Here is a 16538-nt window from a genome sequence, read left to right on the forward strand (position 1 = left end):
CAGAGTTACTTCCCCCTTATATTTCAGATTGCTCCCCCGACCCCTTCCTTCCTTCCTTCCCTCCCTCCCTCCCTCCCTCCCCCCCTCTCCTTCACTCTTACCTGTCTCCCTTTAGTCTGTAGCCAGACTCACTGATCAGCTATGATAAAGCGCCATACCCCCCTCTCCCCTCCTCTTACAGGATCCTGAGTTATATGAGGATCTAGAAGACAAAACCTCCGTTAGCAATGAAGTAGAGATGGAATCAGAGGAGCAGATTGCAGAGAGGAGGAGGAAGATGGTAAGTGTGCCAAGCTAGGGGGCTACACCTTTTTTTCTTCTTTCATTTTTTTTGCCATGCAGCCACCCAGCAGAAAAAGCAAAAATAAGACTGTCCCCTGTTGCTCTGTGGTGTGGACCTAACTATGTGTCTGCTATGGGGGCTGGGGCTTGGATAGAAGCTGTCCTCTACCTCCCTTCCATTAAACTACCCTCCTCTTCATCACTTATCTACTGCTAGTGCTCTCTGTCAATGCCCCTGTTGTTGTTTTGCTCAGTCCTAGTTGTTTTTGTTCATCCCTCCTGCAGCTTGGTCTTCCCTCTTCTTCACAGTACTGAGGCGTTGTGCTTGTCTGTCAGTGACATTTATTTTCCGCATTTGTTGCTTTTATTTTTTCTCCAGCGTATTAGAAAATGAATATGCCTCCAGTGCCACATGCCTGTTTACAACACCATCTCCTGTCAGCGGGAACAAACCAGTATGTTGTGTCATCATGCAAGCTGAAACTGCCCCCCAGTGTGCATTTATAGTTTGAGTAAAGCTCTCCTCTCACCTTCATTGTGGCTAGAAGTTTTGAAATGGCCAATTACTCGTTCAACCGCTCTTTTTTTCCGTGCCAAACAGCCTTATGTCCCTGAGAGATGGGATCAAACGCACGTCCACACAGGCGAGCGTGGTACACTACACACAAACGCACACACGCCGCAAAATTACCCCGCAGTCAGCTTCATTTCACATGGTGGACCCAAGGTGTAAAGTGCTGACTCATCTGTGGCCAACATACAGTTCTGCTAATCAGCCAGAGAGGGATAGATAGTTGAAGAGAGGGAGAGGGGGGGGGGGATGCAGAGGGTAGAGCCTTGTTGCCAGGGCCATGTTGACTTTGGGAGATCCAATAGGTTGGTTTCGATGAAATGTGGCCCAAGAGAGAGCTCTGTCGCTGGGTCAAATATTATGATATTGGGCTATATAGATACGTTTGATTTGATCAAAGAAGTGTGCGTTCCCAACCTGCCGATCACAAAGCGTAGTAGATGCATGTGGGTGTTTGTAAATCTATGGCGCGACAAGGTGCGTGGGAGATGACGCTGTTGTGTGTTGGCATGATATTTTGCCTACTTAAGAAAAAGCCCCCATTGTTTGAAAAGTCATCCTGGTTTGCCGGTGTCGTAGGGCTGCACCATTACGGCCGATATGATATTCAGGATCACGAATATTCAAGTAAAAACACACACACACACACCGCTGCAGTGCCCCCAAAGCTCTCACTCACAGGGCTGTCTCATTCGCTCTGGTTGAATATAATAATTAGCGTGTTTTGTTATTGCGTTAGCTCATTAAACATGGCAAGTGCAGCGCTTCCGCGACCGGTTTTGGTTGACTGAGATAACAGCGGGAGTGCTGTTTGGAAATACTGTGTGTGTGTGTGTGTGTGTGTGTGTGTGTGTGTGAGAGAGAGAGAGAGAGCAGCTGGTACCAGTGTACAGAAATATTTTTTTAGCGATATGTATCAAAAAGCTATATTTTTTTGGACAGAATTAATAGAGATTAACCAAATTAAACCCACGCAGGCACAAGGAGAACGCACAGAAAAGGCCCCAGGTTCGTAGGTTCGAACCCAGTGTGAGGCTGCTGAGAGGCGCGACAGTGCTAACCACTGCACCACCGCCCATTGTTTTTAGGTGATTGCTGCACATGTGTTTTTTTGCAGCGAAACCTTTGGCCATTTTTTTTTTTTGCCAGAGTCCCATGTGCACATGTTGTTTTGTTCTTTTTTCCTAAACTGTTTTTAAAAACGGTGCTTAGAAAATGTTGCACTGGCCCGTGTATTTCTCTGATTGGTTGGTGGGTCTTCACATTGTGAGAATTTGGTGCTAAATTTCGGTCAGAATTCTTTCCGCAGGTGTGTTTGGTCTCCAAAGCTGCAAGTAGGACGTGTCTCAGAGCGTGATCTAGGACCAACGTTTTGGATTGAAGACCAACGATTTTACCATATTTCCCTCACAAGTGTCAAATTTCTTCTGACAGCCCAAAAGCGCACAGTTTGAAGAGCTTGTACTGTGATATAATAGAGAGTTTGTTATAAGGATGGAAACCCTTCAAGTGGTGTGGCAGGTGTGAACGGCAAACATTTAAAATCATCAGCTATTTGATAAAATACCCCTAGCCTAGATGTTAGGAATAAGTTATTTGGCAGTGTTGTGGTTTCATTAATGCATTCCTGAAGTAGCCACATAGTTATCAGTATCTTCTGTAGTAGGATATTACAAAGTCCAACACCTACAGTACCTGACACAGGCCTATTTTGTTCCACCAGAGGTACAGGGAGCACTAGCCTAGCCCTGTCCAGTGTCTGTGAAGCCTTGTTTAGGGGGGACATGTCTCTTCTAAACATGGCTATCTCTTTATTGAACATTCAGGCCAACCCAGCGGAGCAGTCCCATCTCCCTGTCGGGGCGGCTTCCAGCTGGAAGGGACTGAAACACAAGGAGGTAAACTTGACCCATTCATAGCCAACACTACTCTACCCATCTTCCAGCCTCCCCACCCCCAAATCTCCCAGAGGTGACTGACTTACAAGCGTACTAACTGTCCCGTCTTTACAGACACCTGTCTTCAGCCTGACCTCTCAGCAATATGTATGTTTCGTGGTATGAGTATCTTTTCAAAGGGGTGTTCTGACTGAAGGTGGAGCTCTTTGTTTGGGGGTTTTTTGGTGGAGGTAGAGCTGGGCTTATTTGTGGCACAAACATGCATATAGGAACACATTAGACATGCAACCTCCTGGTTTGTCAGGGTTTAATTGTAAAGCTCTTTGTCCGTTAAGGTAGAAAAGCGCTATAGTACGTGTACATTTACATCCATTTTTCTGTTGCTCCTGCCTGAACCTTTCTCCCTTTTCGTTTCTTTTATTGTGAAAGCGAGGGGTCACTTTTACACCTTTCTTTCACTCTGCACTCTGCACAGCTAGATCAGCTTTGTATCGCTACCTCTGGGGCTCTGTGGGAGAGTAGTACTTTATGGATTAATGTCTCTGCTCCCTCTTCACCTCCTCCGAACCCCACGCCTATCTCTCTGCAGACACGAGAAGAAAGGAAGATGGAGGCAATCCTGCAAGCCTTTGCCCGAATGGAGAAGCGAGAGAAACGTAGAGAGCAGGCCCTGGAAAGAATCGGCGGCGTTAAGCCGGAGGTCGGGGGCCGCAGCGACATCAAGGAGGAGCCTCCAGCCACACCGGAGATGGCAGATTCTCCAGCGGTCATGCAGGTGAGAGCATGGAGACACAAAATCCCTCTTGTTTTGTAACGGTGATATACATCAAACTACAAAGGACAAAATGGGAGCAGTGGGTGCATTCTTAGCTTTGCATCATTAGAATTGATTTAAATACTCTTGTCTTTCTCACAGCCACTTCTGGAGGTGAAAGAGGAGCCAGGCTTAAAGCCGGCCAAGGTCAAAAGCTCGAGGAACAGGAAAAGTTTCTCGAGGAACCGCACGCACATTGGCCAACAGCGCCGGCGAGCTCGCACCATCAGCACCTGTTCTGACTTGGCCCCTGGCTCTCCGACTGAGTCTTTGGAGCCTCTGTCCAACGAAGCCCAAGAAGGAGAGATGCCCAGTGCGCCAGAGCCAGAGGCCCTCCCTGCCGAAGCACCGGACAGCAGCCCTCCACACAGCAGCTCACCTGCACCTGACAGACACCGCATGGGGAGCAAGAACTTCAAAACTAAAAAGGTGCGGCCACAGCACTGTCACCATTACTGAGCGACTGTGTCGTGTTGGACACTTATGAGTGTTTTGTTTATATTTCGGTCTTTGATCTTACATGAAAATTGGTTTAATAAATGAGGTTATTTGTTTTGGCGAACATGCACGTCACATCAAACACGTTGAATGTCTGGGAAACCCTACAGATTGTCATGTAATCTTTTCAACAGCACTTTGTGAGTGAGTGGGTGGGAGAGAAGCTGCAGGACTGTGCTGTAGTACGAATCCCAGAGCCGGCCCCAGAGAGGCCGCTGAGAATAAGCAGCGACCCTGAAGTACTTGCCACGCAGCTAAATGCTCTACCAGGCATGGCGTGCTCTCCGCAGGTCTACAGCACGCCCAAACACTATGTCCGCTTCTCGTCTCCATTTCTGGCTAACCGCAGCCCCACGACTCCTGGAGTCCCCACTGGGAGACGGCGTTCCAGAGAACTGCCTGAAACACCGCCAACCACTGGCTCCTGCAAGAAGGTACAGAGCTTTACAAATATTCCCATTTGGCGTTGATACCAATGGAAAGAATGTATATTCAGCCAGTTTTGGAAAGTCGTATTGATCTGTCCTTAGATTAGAAATCATTCAGTTGAAACTGCCTTTCTGTACATCGTTAGCTTTGTCTCTATGGCTGTGTTAAACGTTTTCCAGCGTGTTAAACATGAAGGAAATGTCACTATTATCCAGAGACACTGTCAGTCTTCAGCTGCTTTATTTAAGTCAGGGGTCTGAGACTGTGGGCCTCCCTCAGACAAAGCTAGGGAAAAGGCAACCCCATATCCTCACTAAGTTTTGCTCAATTCCTGGATGCCAATGTGATCATGATTAAGTTGTTTAAGACATTCAACAATTGAGCCGAGATGCTGTACTTAGTGGTGTTTGATATAACTTCAGACTACACCAAATGCATAACAATGATGAGGTCTGTCCTAAAGTATTTATTAACTTCTATCTCTAATGAAATCACACACATTTAGGCTATTCTATTGATAACTAATGTAATATGTTTCACTTCCATTCACCGAGCCTCTCCTGAAACGTCACATCTGCTGAACCTCTACTCTTTCTTACAGCGATGGTTGAAGCAGGCTCTAGAGGAGGAGGGCTCCACCAGCCCGGCCAGACGACCGAGCCTCCTCATGCCCTGTGAGGGTCCTCTCAGCCCCTCCATTAATGGAGACTCTGACAGCCCCCTACCTTACAATGGCACCTGCTTACTACCAGGTATGTAGCCAGCACTCGGTCTGCTGCACCCACATTTCAAAATGCTAAAGCTCACGCCATACTTCTTCCTACAGAGTTGCCCACACCCTTGAAAAAGCGGCGGTTGAGTCCGTTGGATGCCTGCATGTCCGAGAGCTCGACGCCCTACGGCTCCCCTTGTGCCACGCCCACCAGGGTAGACCAACCGGAGACACCCGCAACCCCCATCTTACTGGCTACCCCACCGCGTCCCCGAACAGAGGAGCCAAGTACAGAGCCCCTGCCCACCACCCCCCCAACACAGACACTTAATGTCCTTCAGGAGGTAAGGCTGTCTCTACAGAAACCCCATGGAGGTGGCACATTTGTTTACATGAGGAAAAGAACTGGAGTGACTAAGTCTGTTCTTGTTACAGAGTGATTCCTCAGTAGAAAGTTCTCCAGAGGTCAGCCGGAAACCCAGTGTGCAAGAGGTGAGACCATGCATATTGTTCGGTTAGGGTTCAATGGTTGTTGGATTTAATTGTTGATCAGGTCAACAACTTGATTAGTAGTTTACATTTTTGATTACATGCAATTCCTTTTATTATGGCTGGCCACTGACAGCTGTTGATTCCTTCCTCCCTTTCCTAGGCCGATCGTCCTCCTTCGTTGGTTTCCTCTCCCTCTGTCAGGACTCCCAGTACAGACGGACTCCCGGCAGAAGTCAAGCTGTCGGTTCCTGAGAGCCCACAGCCTCCAGCTGCGGAGCCTGTGGACTGTGGAGAGGACAGGGCGGATGGTGTGGTTGTAGAGGCCAGTAGTGAGGCTTCCTCATCTGCAGAAACATGTGCTTCCTCTTTTCCTGGCTGGATAAAAAGCCCAGAGAGAGTCCCTACTGGACCAGCTGGCCTGAACTTCTCTCCAGTCAACTCAAACTTAAGGGACCTTACCCCCTCACACACCCTGGAGCCTCTGGTAGCTCCCTTCAGGCCTGAGGCTGCAGCTGGGGCTGCAGCAGGGGCCGCAGCAGGGACAGGGTCGTTGGTTGTCTCTCAGGCCCCCTTCAGTGAAGCCCAGGGACCGCTCTTTTACCCCTGCTCTGAGGAGGGAAGCTCACTCGGCTTCTCACGCTCACTCAACGGGGATGGTGAAGGAGGAGGGTCAGCGCAGAACCCCCCACAGAAGAAAAAGGTAAGTCGTGTGAATAACATTTTACTAACTTGTTCAAGGATTAAGAGGTAAAAAGCAGCTGGAGGATAGAATAGATACTGCAGATACATCAGATACATTAAGATACTGCAGATACATCAGATACATTAAGATACTGCAGATACATTAAGATGCAACGGGCTGCAACTAACAATTACTTTCATTATCAGCTAATCTGTATTTATATATTATATATATATATATATATATATATATTATATTTACTTCATTTAAAAAAAATCTGTTGGGACAAATTACAGTGTAAACTATGAATTGTGTATGTTAAGAGAGGATGCAATATATAATGAGTGAAATGAATGATAAAATCAGTATTAGCTTCCATAAGGTGATGAGTACAGGGACACTGACTGAGTGTCTCGTGTGCATTTAATGATCTCAAGAGATGTATCGTCTCACAATGCTCTTTGTGTCAGTAACTCTCAAAATGCCGCCCTCTACTGGTTTAACATAAGACGTGCTCTTTGTTCATTAATGACATTGAGCTTCTGGTTCTTCACCTTCGCAGGTTTCCCTGCTAGAATACAGGAAACGTCAGCGCGAAGCTCGCCGCAGCGGCTCCAAGACCGAGTGCAACTCTCCTGTTTCCACCATGCCACCTTTGACCGTGGACGCCTTCCCTGTTGCAATAGAGACCACCAGTGAACCTCCTCCACCACCCCCTGCTCCCACACCTCCCTGCACCACCCCCACCCCCACTGTAAAGGAACCCCAGACAAGTGAGGAGCCCGAGGCGCCTGGGGAGAAAGGAGAGCAGGAAGGAGGAGAGGGACAGTGGTATGTAAACTGAGCTTATGTAGTGTATTGTAGTCTCTCCGGTATGCACTGCAGCACTCACGTTGGGACTGCTGGGAATTAGATTTTGATCATCCCAATGTTTGTATCTGTTTTTTAGGACGTCGTCCACTTCTGTTGAGCAGGCGAGAGAACGCAGCTACCACAGAGCTCTGCTGCTCAGCAAAGACAAAGACACGGGTGAGAATAACCACCTCAATCTTCTACGTTATACGTTTTGACAGTTCTTTGGGATAAAGCTTATTTGCTTTCCTGGTGAGAGTTAGATGAGAATAGATACGGCTTAGCTTAGCATGAAGAATGGAAGCATCTTAATTGTTTTGTAATACTATTTATTTTTAGATGGTGAGGCAGAAGGTGAAGATGCACCTGCTCAGAGAGATTGCCCATCTCCAAGTCTTCAAAAGACCCCAACCCACACAGTGAGTCGACCCTACCCACATGGAGATCTGACTCCAGATCTTTCCAGTTATCAACAACTGTCTGACTTTCTCTCTCTGCCCTCGCAGCCCTGCTCTCCTGGTCCTCTTGTCCAGCCTCCCAGTCGGCCAGCAAAGGAGGAAGACGCTGACAGTCAGCCTCGGACGCCAAATCCGACCACCCAGCCACCGAGCAAGCCTGCAGCACCTAAGCCGGCTCCTCTGACCCCCACGAAGCTGCATCCCACTCCGTTACCTTCCTCTCCTGTCCACTACCCTGGGCCCTCCCTCCTCCACTCTCCCAAGCCTCAGCCTCAGGGCTCTCCCTACCGCAGCCAGAGGGCGCTGTTCTCTGCTCAGCCTCAGAACCAACCCCAGCCGCAGGCTCAGACTGTCCCTGCTCCTTTCCCCCAGTATAACGCACAGAGTGCTCCACCACCACCTCCCCCTCCTCCACCAGCACCACCAGGCCTCCACAGCATATTTTCCTACTCAGAGCGCCTCAGCTGCTGGACCTTTCCCCGGGTTCAAACCTGCCGTCACACCCCCTTACCCTCCTGGCTCTCAGCCCCTGATGCAGACTCTTCCCCACAGTGTGCACTATCAGAGCACAGCCGCTCCACCGCCACCTCCTCCTCCACCCCCGCACCCGATGCCCGGCCCCACCCTGCTGCATGTCAACCTGCAGCCATCTCCCATCCAGCAGCTCATGCTGACCGCCGCCCCTCCTCCACCTCCTCCCCCGCAGGGCCAGACTTCCCAGCAACAGCAGCAGCCTCCCGCTGGCAGCACCCTGCTATCGCTCACCCCTCCTCCGCCTCCTCCTCCGCCTCCCCCCGCCCCCTCGACCAACGCCTCGATGCAGTCCCACCACTTTCAGAACTTGGGGGCTTTTCAGCCCACGTTGCTGCACCCAGGCGCCACCGCCAACCCTTCAGTCCCCCCATCAACGTACCCCCTTCAGCAGACAGGACTGTCTCCACCTCCTCCTCCCCCTCCCCCTCCCCAACAGACTCAACAAGGCCAGGCCCAGGCCGCTGCCTCCCAGATGCCTTCTGGGACTCGTGGAGCTCCAGCGTCCTCGACCCCCTTCCACAGCTCGGGGTACCTGAGCACAGGGTGGCACTGACCGCCCTCCCTGCTGTCGGCCCCTGGCAGCCCCTGAGAACTCAGCCTGAGAGGGGCGTGTATCATAAGCTGTAGATATGTTTTCTATGTACCTGAACACGTGGCCAGTGGGAGAAACAGCTGATTGTGGGATAAAAGGATACTTTTTAACAAAAGAAACAAGGACAGAAAATTTTAGAAAAAAGGACAATGAAACAATCTTCACGACAAACTGTATAAAAATGAAGATTGGTGATCTGGCGATCCCCCCCCCGGTGCTCATCGCCCTCTCTCTGGCCTCAGTTTGTTTTTATATATCCTTCCTGTGATGGAGAAAACTCTCGGTTCTGTGTCTTGTTTGGACTCCCGTTGTAAGGTCCCGCACTTTGTTTATCGATGGACATTCCAGCCTATACCCCCCCCCCCCCTCCTTTGTCAGTTATTCCTTTTTCTTCCACTTCTCTCTCTCGTCTGTTGTCGGCTCTCTACACCATTTATTTGTTTTAATCTAGTGGCTCATTATAGCAAAGAGAAAGCTTTTTGTATAGAGAAAAAAACACAATTATTTTTTTTATTACTCTGTCTAACAACAAATATCTGTTCACCGCTGCAGATTCAGAAAAACCCATTTCTGGGAGCCTGCGTCGCCACCCAGGAGGCTGTGTGTGTGTGTGTGTGTGTGTGTGTGTGTGTGTGTGTTATAGGGTGTGAAAGAGTATGGCTGCTTAAAGGAGGAACGTGTGTGTGATTTCTTGTAACGAGTGCTTGTAGTCTTCTGAGGTAGGCAGAGTTGTCTCGCCCACAGGTAGAACTTTAGCGGTTTATTTTTGAATATCGATGGTTATTTGTAGAAAGTGTAATTTAATGTATAGGAGGTTACTCCAGCTTTCACCAGGAACAGGTTGTAAATATTTGCTTCTTTTCTTTTCTATGCTTGTACAATTCGCTCCCATCCCATTTTTTTGAAATATGATTGTAAATATAAACGCTCTTCTTGGCAAAGCTGAATGTTTCTGTGACTAGCATTATTATTTTTCCCTCTCTGGACTCTTCAACTTTGTCTTTTTTTTATTATTTGTGTGTGAGTGTATGTTTGTGCGGAGGGGAGAGACTCACAGACACTGCACTGGTTGGCTATTTTCATGGTTCATTATAATAAATCACTGTAATGACAGTTTTATACAACTTGTCGTGTCATGTGTCTCTAAGAAAAGGTGTGCCGTTGTCTCAGCTGCCAGTCTTCCACACTGACCAAGTCCCAAGTCTTCTGTTGTTGCTCAAAGACATGTCAGGAAGAAAATGTTAAAAGGTGTTCATGTCCGTGTGACTTGAAAGAATTGGTAACGATGAGCAACGTGCAGAAAAGGGTAAAAGGAATCATTTTAATAACATAGGTAAGAAATTGAAATAGGTTTAACATGACAGACATTTAAGTCTTACTAATAAAGTACATGGTATACTATATCACTGCTCTTCTCCCTAGTCTGCACCAACGACTGCAGCTCAGCATATCTGTCTGATAAGCTCCTGAAACTGGTCATCGGCCTCATGTGACGAGTGACCGTGCCAGTTCAGTACTGCAACAATCCAGTGTGTGTTCTCTGCACGACCATCACTGGGTTGGTTTGGATCGGCCACCAAACATGACGAGAACAGACGACGAACTGTCAGGACTGTAGATAGAAATCATTGGGGCCACCCTGACCTCCATTCAGGATTCATACTCCTCCAGTGTCAGGAAACATCACACCCTAGACGCAACGTGTTTCAAATGCTCCCCGAAACACTGTACGCCAAAACGACCAGATAGTTTCTTCCCACATGCTGTCACTCTGAACACTTATCAGTCACAAAGTGCCAATAACCCTCTAACACGACTGTACCTGTAAATGATATCTTTCACAGTTTAAATACTGTTTTTATTATGTTAATATCGTCACTATATAAATATTAATATAAGCCCTGCTGTATGAAATGTATATACTGTCACATCCACCCACCTCATAAAGCAACCTGTTACATGAATCACTCTTCATCTATTGCAGTAACCGAGGTACTCTTCACTATTGAACTACTGTATTACTGTTTACAAATGTGGCCCAGAAAAGGGACGTTTGGGGTTCCCTACTGGAGCTGCTGCCCCCGTGACCCGACCAAGGATAAGAGGTAGATGATGGATGGAATTTTATAGATATAAATATATGAAAAAAGTCATGGTAGGCCTATAGTACGTCAAAATACACAACAAAAAGTCGAAAAGTATCATGATTAAAGTCATAGTATAGCATGAGTAAAGAACGAGATCACGGGTACAAGCGGCCAAAATGGGTTTTCTCAGACGGGTGGCGTCTCCCTTAGAGATGGGGTGAGAAGCTCAGCCACCCGTGAGAGACTCGGAGTAGAGCCGCTGCTCCTTTGTGTTGAAAGGAGCCAGTTGAGGTGGTTCGGGCATCTAGTAAGGGTGCCACCTGGGCGCCTCCCTAGGGAGGTGTTCTGTCTTTGGACGGTCAAGCTTTGGGCTGGAACAAGGCGCTCTGTCTTTGTTGTTCTTATTTGGTGTCTGTTTACATTTTGGAACTTAGGCTGAACAGTCAAGGTTTTTATGCATATGAGCTAGACCACATATGTCAAACTCAAGGCCCGCGGGTCGGATGGAATTATCTTTTGCCCGCAGGATAATATCTAATTAATATTAGAACTGGCCCGCCGGTATATTGCACGCACCACTAATACTACTAATCCCACAATGCACTGCCACTGCGTTGGCGCGTCAATTGAGGACCCGAAAGCGCGAGCCCTTGCCACTCCCACTCTTTCATCAGCAGCTGTCAACTTTCAGCTATCCCTCTACTCAAAAAATGGCTAAACGAAAGGTGGACTTTGAAAACAAGGGTTTTCAAGGCAGGTGGGAGGCAGAGTATATGTTCGCAAATGTAAAGGGAAAACACTTCTGATACTGCCCAGCTGTCCATTTTCTTTTTTTTTAAAGTTATATTTTTGGGCTTTTCATGCCTTTATGATAGTGAAGTGCAGATTGTGAAAGGGGGAGAGAGAGAGAAGGGGAACGACATAGAGCAGATGACCACAGTTCAGACTCGAACCAGTGGCCGCTGTGGCAAGGACTCAGCCTTTGTATATGGGACGCCTGTGCTACTGGGATGCCTCCAGCTATCCATTTTTCAGTGGACTCAAATCTATTTGAAGAGGTATCCAGATGTGTAAATGATATGAGGCTGCCTTGGGATAAACTTGTGGGACTGACAACAGATGGAGCGCCCGCGATGTGCGGTCAAAAGAGTGGATTGGTGGGCAGGATTCAGGAGGAAAACGCCACAGGTGAGCTGACAACTTATCACTGCATCATACACCAGGAAACGTTGTGTGGCAAAGCAGTGAACTTCATAAGAGCCAAAGGTTTAAATCATCACCAGTTCAAGTCTTTTCTGGAGGAGTTGGGTTCAGAATATGGTGACTTGCCCTGTCACACAGAGGTGCGATAGCTAGGCCAAGGAAAAATACTGAAAAGATGTTTCGAGTTGCGTGACGAAATCTGTCAGTTCATGGAAAGTAAAGCGAAAGACGCAACAGAGCTCCGAGATCAAAAGTTTCTGTGTGACATCACGAGCCATCTCAATGCGCTCAACCTGCAGCTTCAGGGGCGGGACTCCAATGTAGTGACGTATGACTCTGTGGGCGCTGCACAGTTTCCACGTTTCATCCCGGACACAATGCCCCAGCTGCGTACCCAAGCTGCTCAAATGCTCTCTATGTTTGGCAGCACATACCTGTGTGAACAACTGTTAAACAATAATATCACACAGGACTCGTCTTACTGATGAACACCTTCACTCAATCCTCAGGATTTCCTCAGCTCAGAGTTAATGAACATTAATGAACTTGCATCCAAGATGAGATGCCAGGTATCTGGCTTAGACTAGTGTGCATCACAGAGCAGCAAACTGAGCTTTAATGTGTTTCCTTTTTGCACTTTGTTCTTGCTACCACAGGGCATGTTTGGTTTTTCTTTGAAGGAAATTATTTTTTAGATGGATGGATGGATGGATACTTTATTCATCCCGAGGGAAATTTAGGCTGTTGTTGGCGTCTGGAAAAATGTTTTCATTAGAAATTACTCTGGAAAAGCTGCAGATAGAAATGTATGCAACTGATTTTTCATTTATTTAATATTTAATGTTGTTTTTATAGGCAATAACTTAAGCTTTGTTAGTTCCAGGTTCAATAAGTTAATTTCAATAAGTTTTGCAATAAACATTGAACCCTAGACTTGTATCGATTTATTTATTTTGGCCCACTGTGTATTTGAGTTTGACACCCCTGACCTCGACAGTAAATATCTGCTCAGTGTCTGGGCCTGAGTCCGTATAGGTCGGCGTCCTGTTAGTGACCCCTGCTCGAGTTGATTTATAAGGTACTATGAGATCCTTAAGATATGCTGGAGCCTGACCATTAATTGATTTGTAAGTCAGGAGAAGGATTTTGAATTCTATTCTGTATTTTACCGGGAGCCAGTGCAGAGCAGCTAATACAGGAGTAATATGATCCCGTTTCCTTGTTCTTGTCAATACACGTGCCGCTGCATTTTGGATCAACTGAAGAGTCTTAAGCGACTTTTTGGGACGACCTGATAACAATGAGTTGCAGCCTTGTAGTAACAAAGCATGGACTAGTTTTTCTGCATCATTTTGAGACAGGACGTTATGTTTGCGATGTTAGATGAAAGAAGGCAGTCCTTGAGATTTGTTTTATGTGGGAGTTAAACGACAGATCCTGATCAAAGATAACACGTTAGCTGTGTCTCAATTCAGTGGCTGCGGCCTCCGAAGGCCGTATTAAAGGCTATTTGGCCAAATATTAATATTACACAACCGGGTCAGAGGACTCCTGTAAGTATAGATTGTGAAAGTGATGGAACCAGGTGGAACCACCGAGGGGCCGTTGACGTTTTCAGCAGATCAAAGTGCCAAATAAAATGTCAATATAAAGAAACTGCTCACGTTTCAGAAGAACAGCTTCTGATTCCTGCAGCAGCTACTGAACAGGTACTTCTTCTCCTACATCATCATATTTATAATATTGTATAAAATGTTAATAGTTATGATTAAATTGTATGTTATCTTTATACCAAAAATCTGACTAAACTATTCTATATACTAAAATATATATTTTACAGAGAGGCTTAATTATATTAAATAGAAATGTATTCCAGATATATTGTATAAAGTCACTGAAACAACAAATCAATATGAAACGTGATTTAAAAAGTAACGAGTATCTTTCTAAATATTTATTGTAGAATACTTTACAAACTATTCAACAATTTAACAAGGTATTATAATCATGAGATGCAAAGTTATAACTATATATATATATATAGAATATATATTACAAACCGATTATTAACCATTAACAAAGTGTTACAAATATCCATCTATGTTTATAGATCATTAAGAAATATTTAATACAGAATATAAAATGTAATATGATCCACAATACTGTTCATAAATATTAGTTTATTAATGTAATTGTTATCGACTTATCAGCTATGATACAATAAATAATTTATAAAATAATAATCATAGTTATAATAGCTGATAACTATGATACAATAAATAATATATCAAATAATAATTTTTATATTACACAATGTAATGAAAAAATCACAAATTATAGTATCACTAATAATTAGTAAACATTAATTATTTACTATTTACTGTAGTTTAATTAACTACCATCTATTAATTGAGTTTAATATAGTGTTAGCACATTACAGGAATATGTAATATAATATATGGACATAATATGGCAAACGTTTTTAGACCTCGAGTTATTTTTGGTTATTGAATGCACAACATTTAGATTATTATCTAATGTACTAAATCCTTTTGCCCGTGTTGCAGTCATGGCGTTCCCTCGGCGGTCTGCCTCGATGCTGTTGGCTTCGTTGATCCTTCTCTACTGGACGACCTCCTCAGCTCGGTCACATGACCCCACCTCCTCCGACCTCTCACCCCCCCACAGGGTGAAGAGGGATCAGGCTTTTGAGAACAGAGAGAAATTCAAAGAGACCTTCGAACTGATAAAAGACTCCGTGTCCTTCACCCACGACATTTTGAAGGTGAAAGATGTACTTCAGAAACTCGGAAAATTTGCCAGCTTGGCTCCCGGCGGACTTGGTGCGGTCTTCTCCCTCATCAACGTGATCTTGATCTTCATCCCTCAACATGACCCGGTGATGGAGGAGTTGCAGAAAGGGTTTTCTGAAGTGAACAGGAAGCTGGACTCGCTCTCCATCCATATCTCCAACCTGGCAACAGACGTGGAATGGTTCAACTACGCCAGCGTCTACTCTCAAGATGAGGTCCGCATCCTCAACGCTTGGAAGAAGTTCGATGAGCTTCGTGTGAACGGTCGGTCGGTGGAGAGTGGAGAGGATAAACTCCGACTGGTAGAGATATTCACAAACTACTATGAATACACAGCAACTGAGGCCAGTGTGGCCAACCTCTACCATTACCTGACGGTGGAGAGCACGTCTCTCAGTGGAAACATCAACCAACTGCTGACAAAGAAGTTTAAATGTGACATTAAAGAGATCGTCAAGTTTAACATCTATTTCAGTACCTTGCTATGGAAGGGGATGGTGCTCAACGAGGTCTACTGGAAACTGATTGGTTTTAAATCAGGAGACAAAGAAGCCGAACACGCCAAGATGTTAAATAACGTCTACGCAGCTCAGATGTCAGCTGTGGACTCCTGCCTGAAAAACAGTGAGTGGTACATGAAGGAGGACATTAAGGAGATCACCAAAGCACTCGGTACTAACGACAAAACAGCCTTAGCTGGTGAGGTGAAAAAGGCTCTGGATAAGAAGTACGACTGGTACGACTGGGTGGTGGTGGTGTTCAACAACGATGAGGATACCAATTATATCCGATATGATCTGACTGAGGTCTCGGTGGACAAGGTCACGGTCGCAGTGGGCCCCACTCGGAGAGCAGCAGACCACCATGAATATGATTTGATCAGAGTAGCCGATGAATGCTTTAAAGACAAAGTGTGTGACGTTAAGGAACGACTAGGTACCTTTGTGTATAACTACATTAATGAACATTCTACTACTGGAGATATATTTCCTTTAAAATTTAAAGATTACGCTACAGCGACCCTTGCTGCCTATGGGAGCGACTTTGTTCAGGTCCCAGAACCCTTTCGCGAATATGACTGTTGGTGGGGGTCGTACACAAGAAAGATTTCCGTCTACCGCTCCAAGAAGTCGCCCAACTGCGTATCTGGCAGGACGTGTAGTAACGGAGGAACGTGCAAGACGCTGCTGGACTCCAATGATTTTCTGTGTGAGTGTCGGAACGGGTACTACGGTGACACATGTGAGCAGAAGAAGGACATGTCGGTGGTGCAGGAGATGAATGCTCTCTACCCTGTGACCAGTATCGTCACCACACAAGGGAAACTGAAGACGATGGGGGCTAAACTGCAGGAGATCCTCGACACCATCAATGCCAGATGTCCCAGGCAGTAGCAGATATCTACAGACGGACGACAACAATGAAGGAAGAAATGATGGAACAAGAACAAGTCAAATCTACAGAGGAAGGTCTTCAGTCCCAACAAGTTTCACAGCAGGAGCGCTTGATGCTACCACCAGAGGGCACCAAAGTAAACAGAGTGTAGGATTTTAATTATGTAAGAAGTGTTTTATGCTGTCAGATAAAAAGAAAATTCACTGACTTGTCAAACATTCTCATA

General features: G+C 46.1%; 2 protein-coding genes across 9 annotated transcripts in view; both read left to right on the plus strand.

Annotated features, from left to right (window-relative positions):
- Positions 1-9938, plus strand: part of kmt2e (lysine (K)-specific methyltransferase 2E) — a 28785-nt gene extending 18847 nt beyond the window's left edge. For 2 of the 8 annotated variants that reach the window (XM_029461869.1, XM_029461870.1), the window contains exons 13-26: positions 182-280; positions 2680-2751; positions 2866-2910; positions 3341-3526; positions 3668-3994; positions 4198-4497; positions 5094-5244; positions 5319-5548; positions 5640-5696; positions 5857-6396; positions 6941-7209; positions 7328-7407; positions 7570-7649; positions 7737-9938. In XM_029461869.1, coding sequence (XP_029317729.1) covers positions 182-280; positions 2680-2751; positions 2866-2910; positions 3341-3526; positions 3668-3994; positions 4198-4497; positions 5094-5244; positions 5319-5548; positions 5640-5696; positions 5857-6396; positions 6941-7209; positions 7328-7407; positions 7570-7649; positions 7737-8849 — 3549 coding nt within the window. In that variant the 3' untranslated portion in view covers positions 8850-9938. The remainder of the gene's footprint in view (positions 1-181; positions 281-2679; positions 2752-2865; positions 2911-3340; positions 3527-3667; positions 3995-4197; positions 4498-5093; positions 5245-5318; positions 5549-5639; positions 5697-5856; positions 6397-6940; positions 7210-7327; positions 7408-7569; positions 7650-7736) is intronic. The other 6 variants (XM_029461872.1, XM_029461873.1, XM_029461871.1 and 3 more) reach the window with 5 other exon arrangements.
- Positions 9939-14673: 4735 nt separating this feature from the next.
- On the plus strand, positions 14674-16311 carry LOC115028616 (SE-cephalotoxin-like). The gene has a single exon (XM_029462499.1). The coding sequence runs from the start codon at positions 14674-14676 to the stop codon at positions 16309-16311; it is 1638 nt and encodes a 545-aa protein (XP_029318359.1).
- The last annotated feature ends 227 nt before the right edge of the window (positions 16312-16538 follow it).

The sequence above is a fragment of the Cottoperca gobio genome, chromosome 23 (assembly GCF_900634415.1).
Source record: "Cottoperca gobio chromosome 23, fCotGob3.1, whole genome shotgun sequence".
Lineage (NCBI taxonomy): Eukaryota > Metazoa > Chordata > Actinopteri > Perciformes > Bovichtidae > Cottoperca > Cottoperca gobio.

What these genes read in the sequence shown, in the direction of transcription:
- LOC115028616 (XM_029462499.1), top strand. Translation starts at nt 14,674, where the DNA reads ATGGCGTTCCCTCGGCGGTCTGCCTCGATGCTGTTGGCTTCGTTGATC.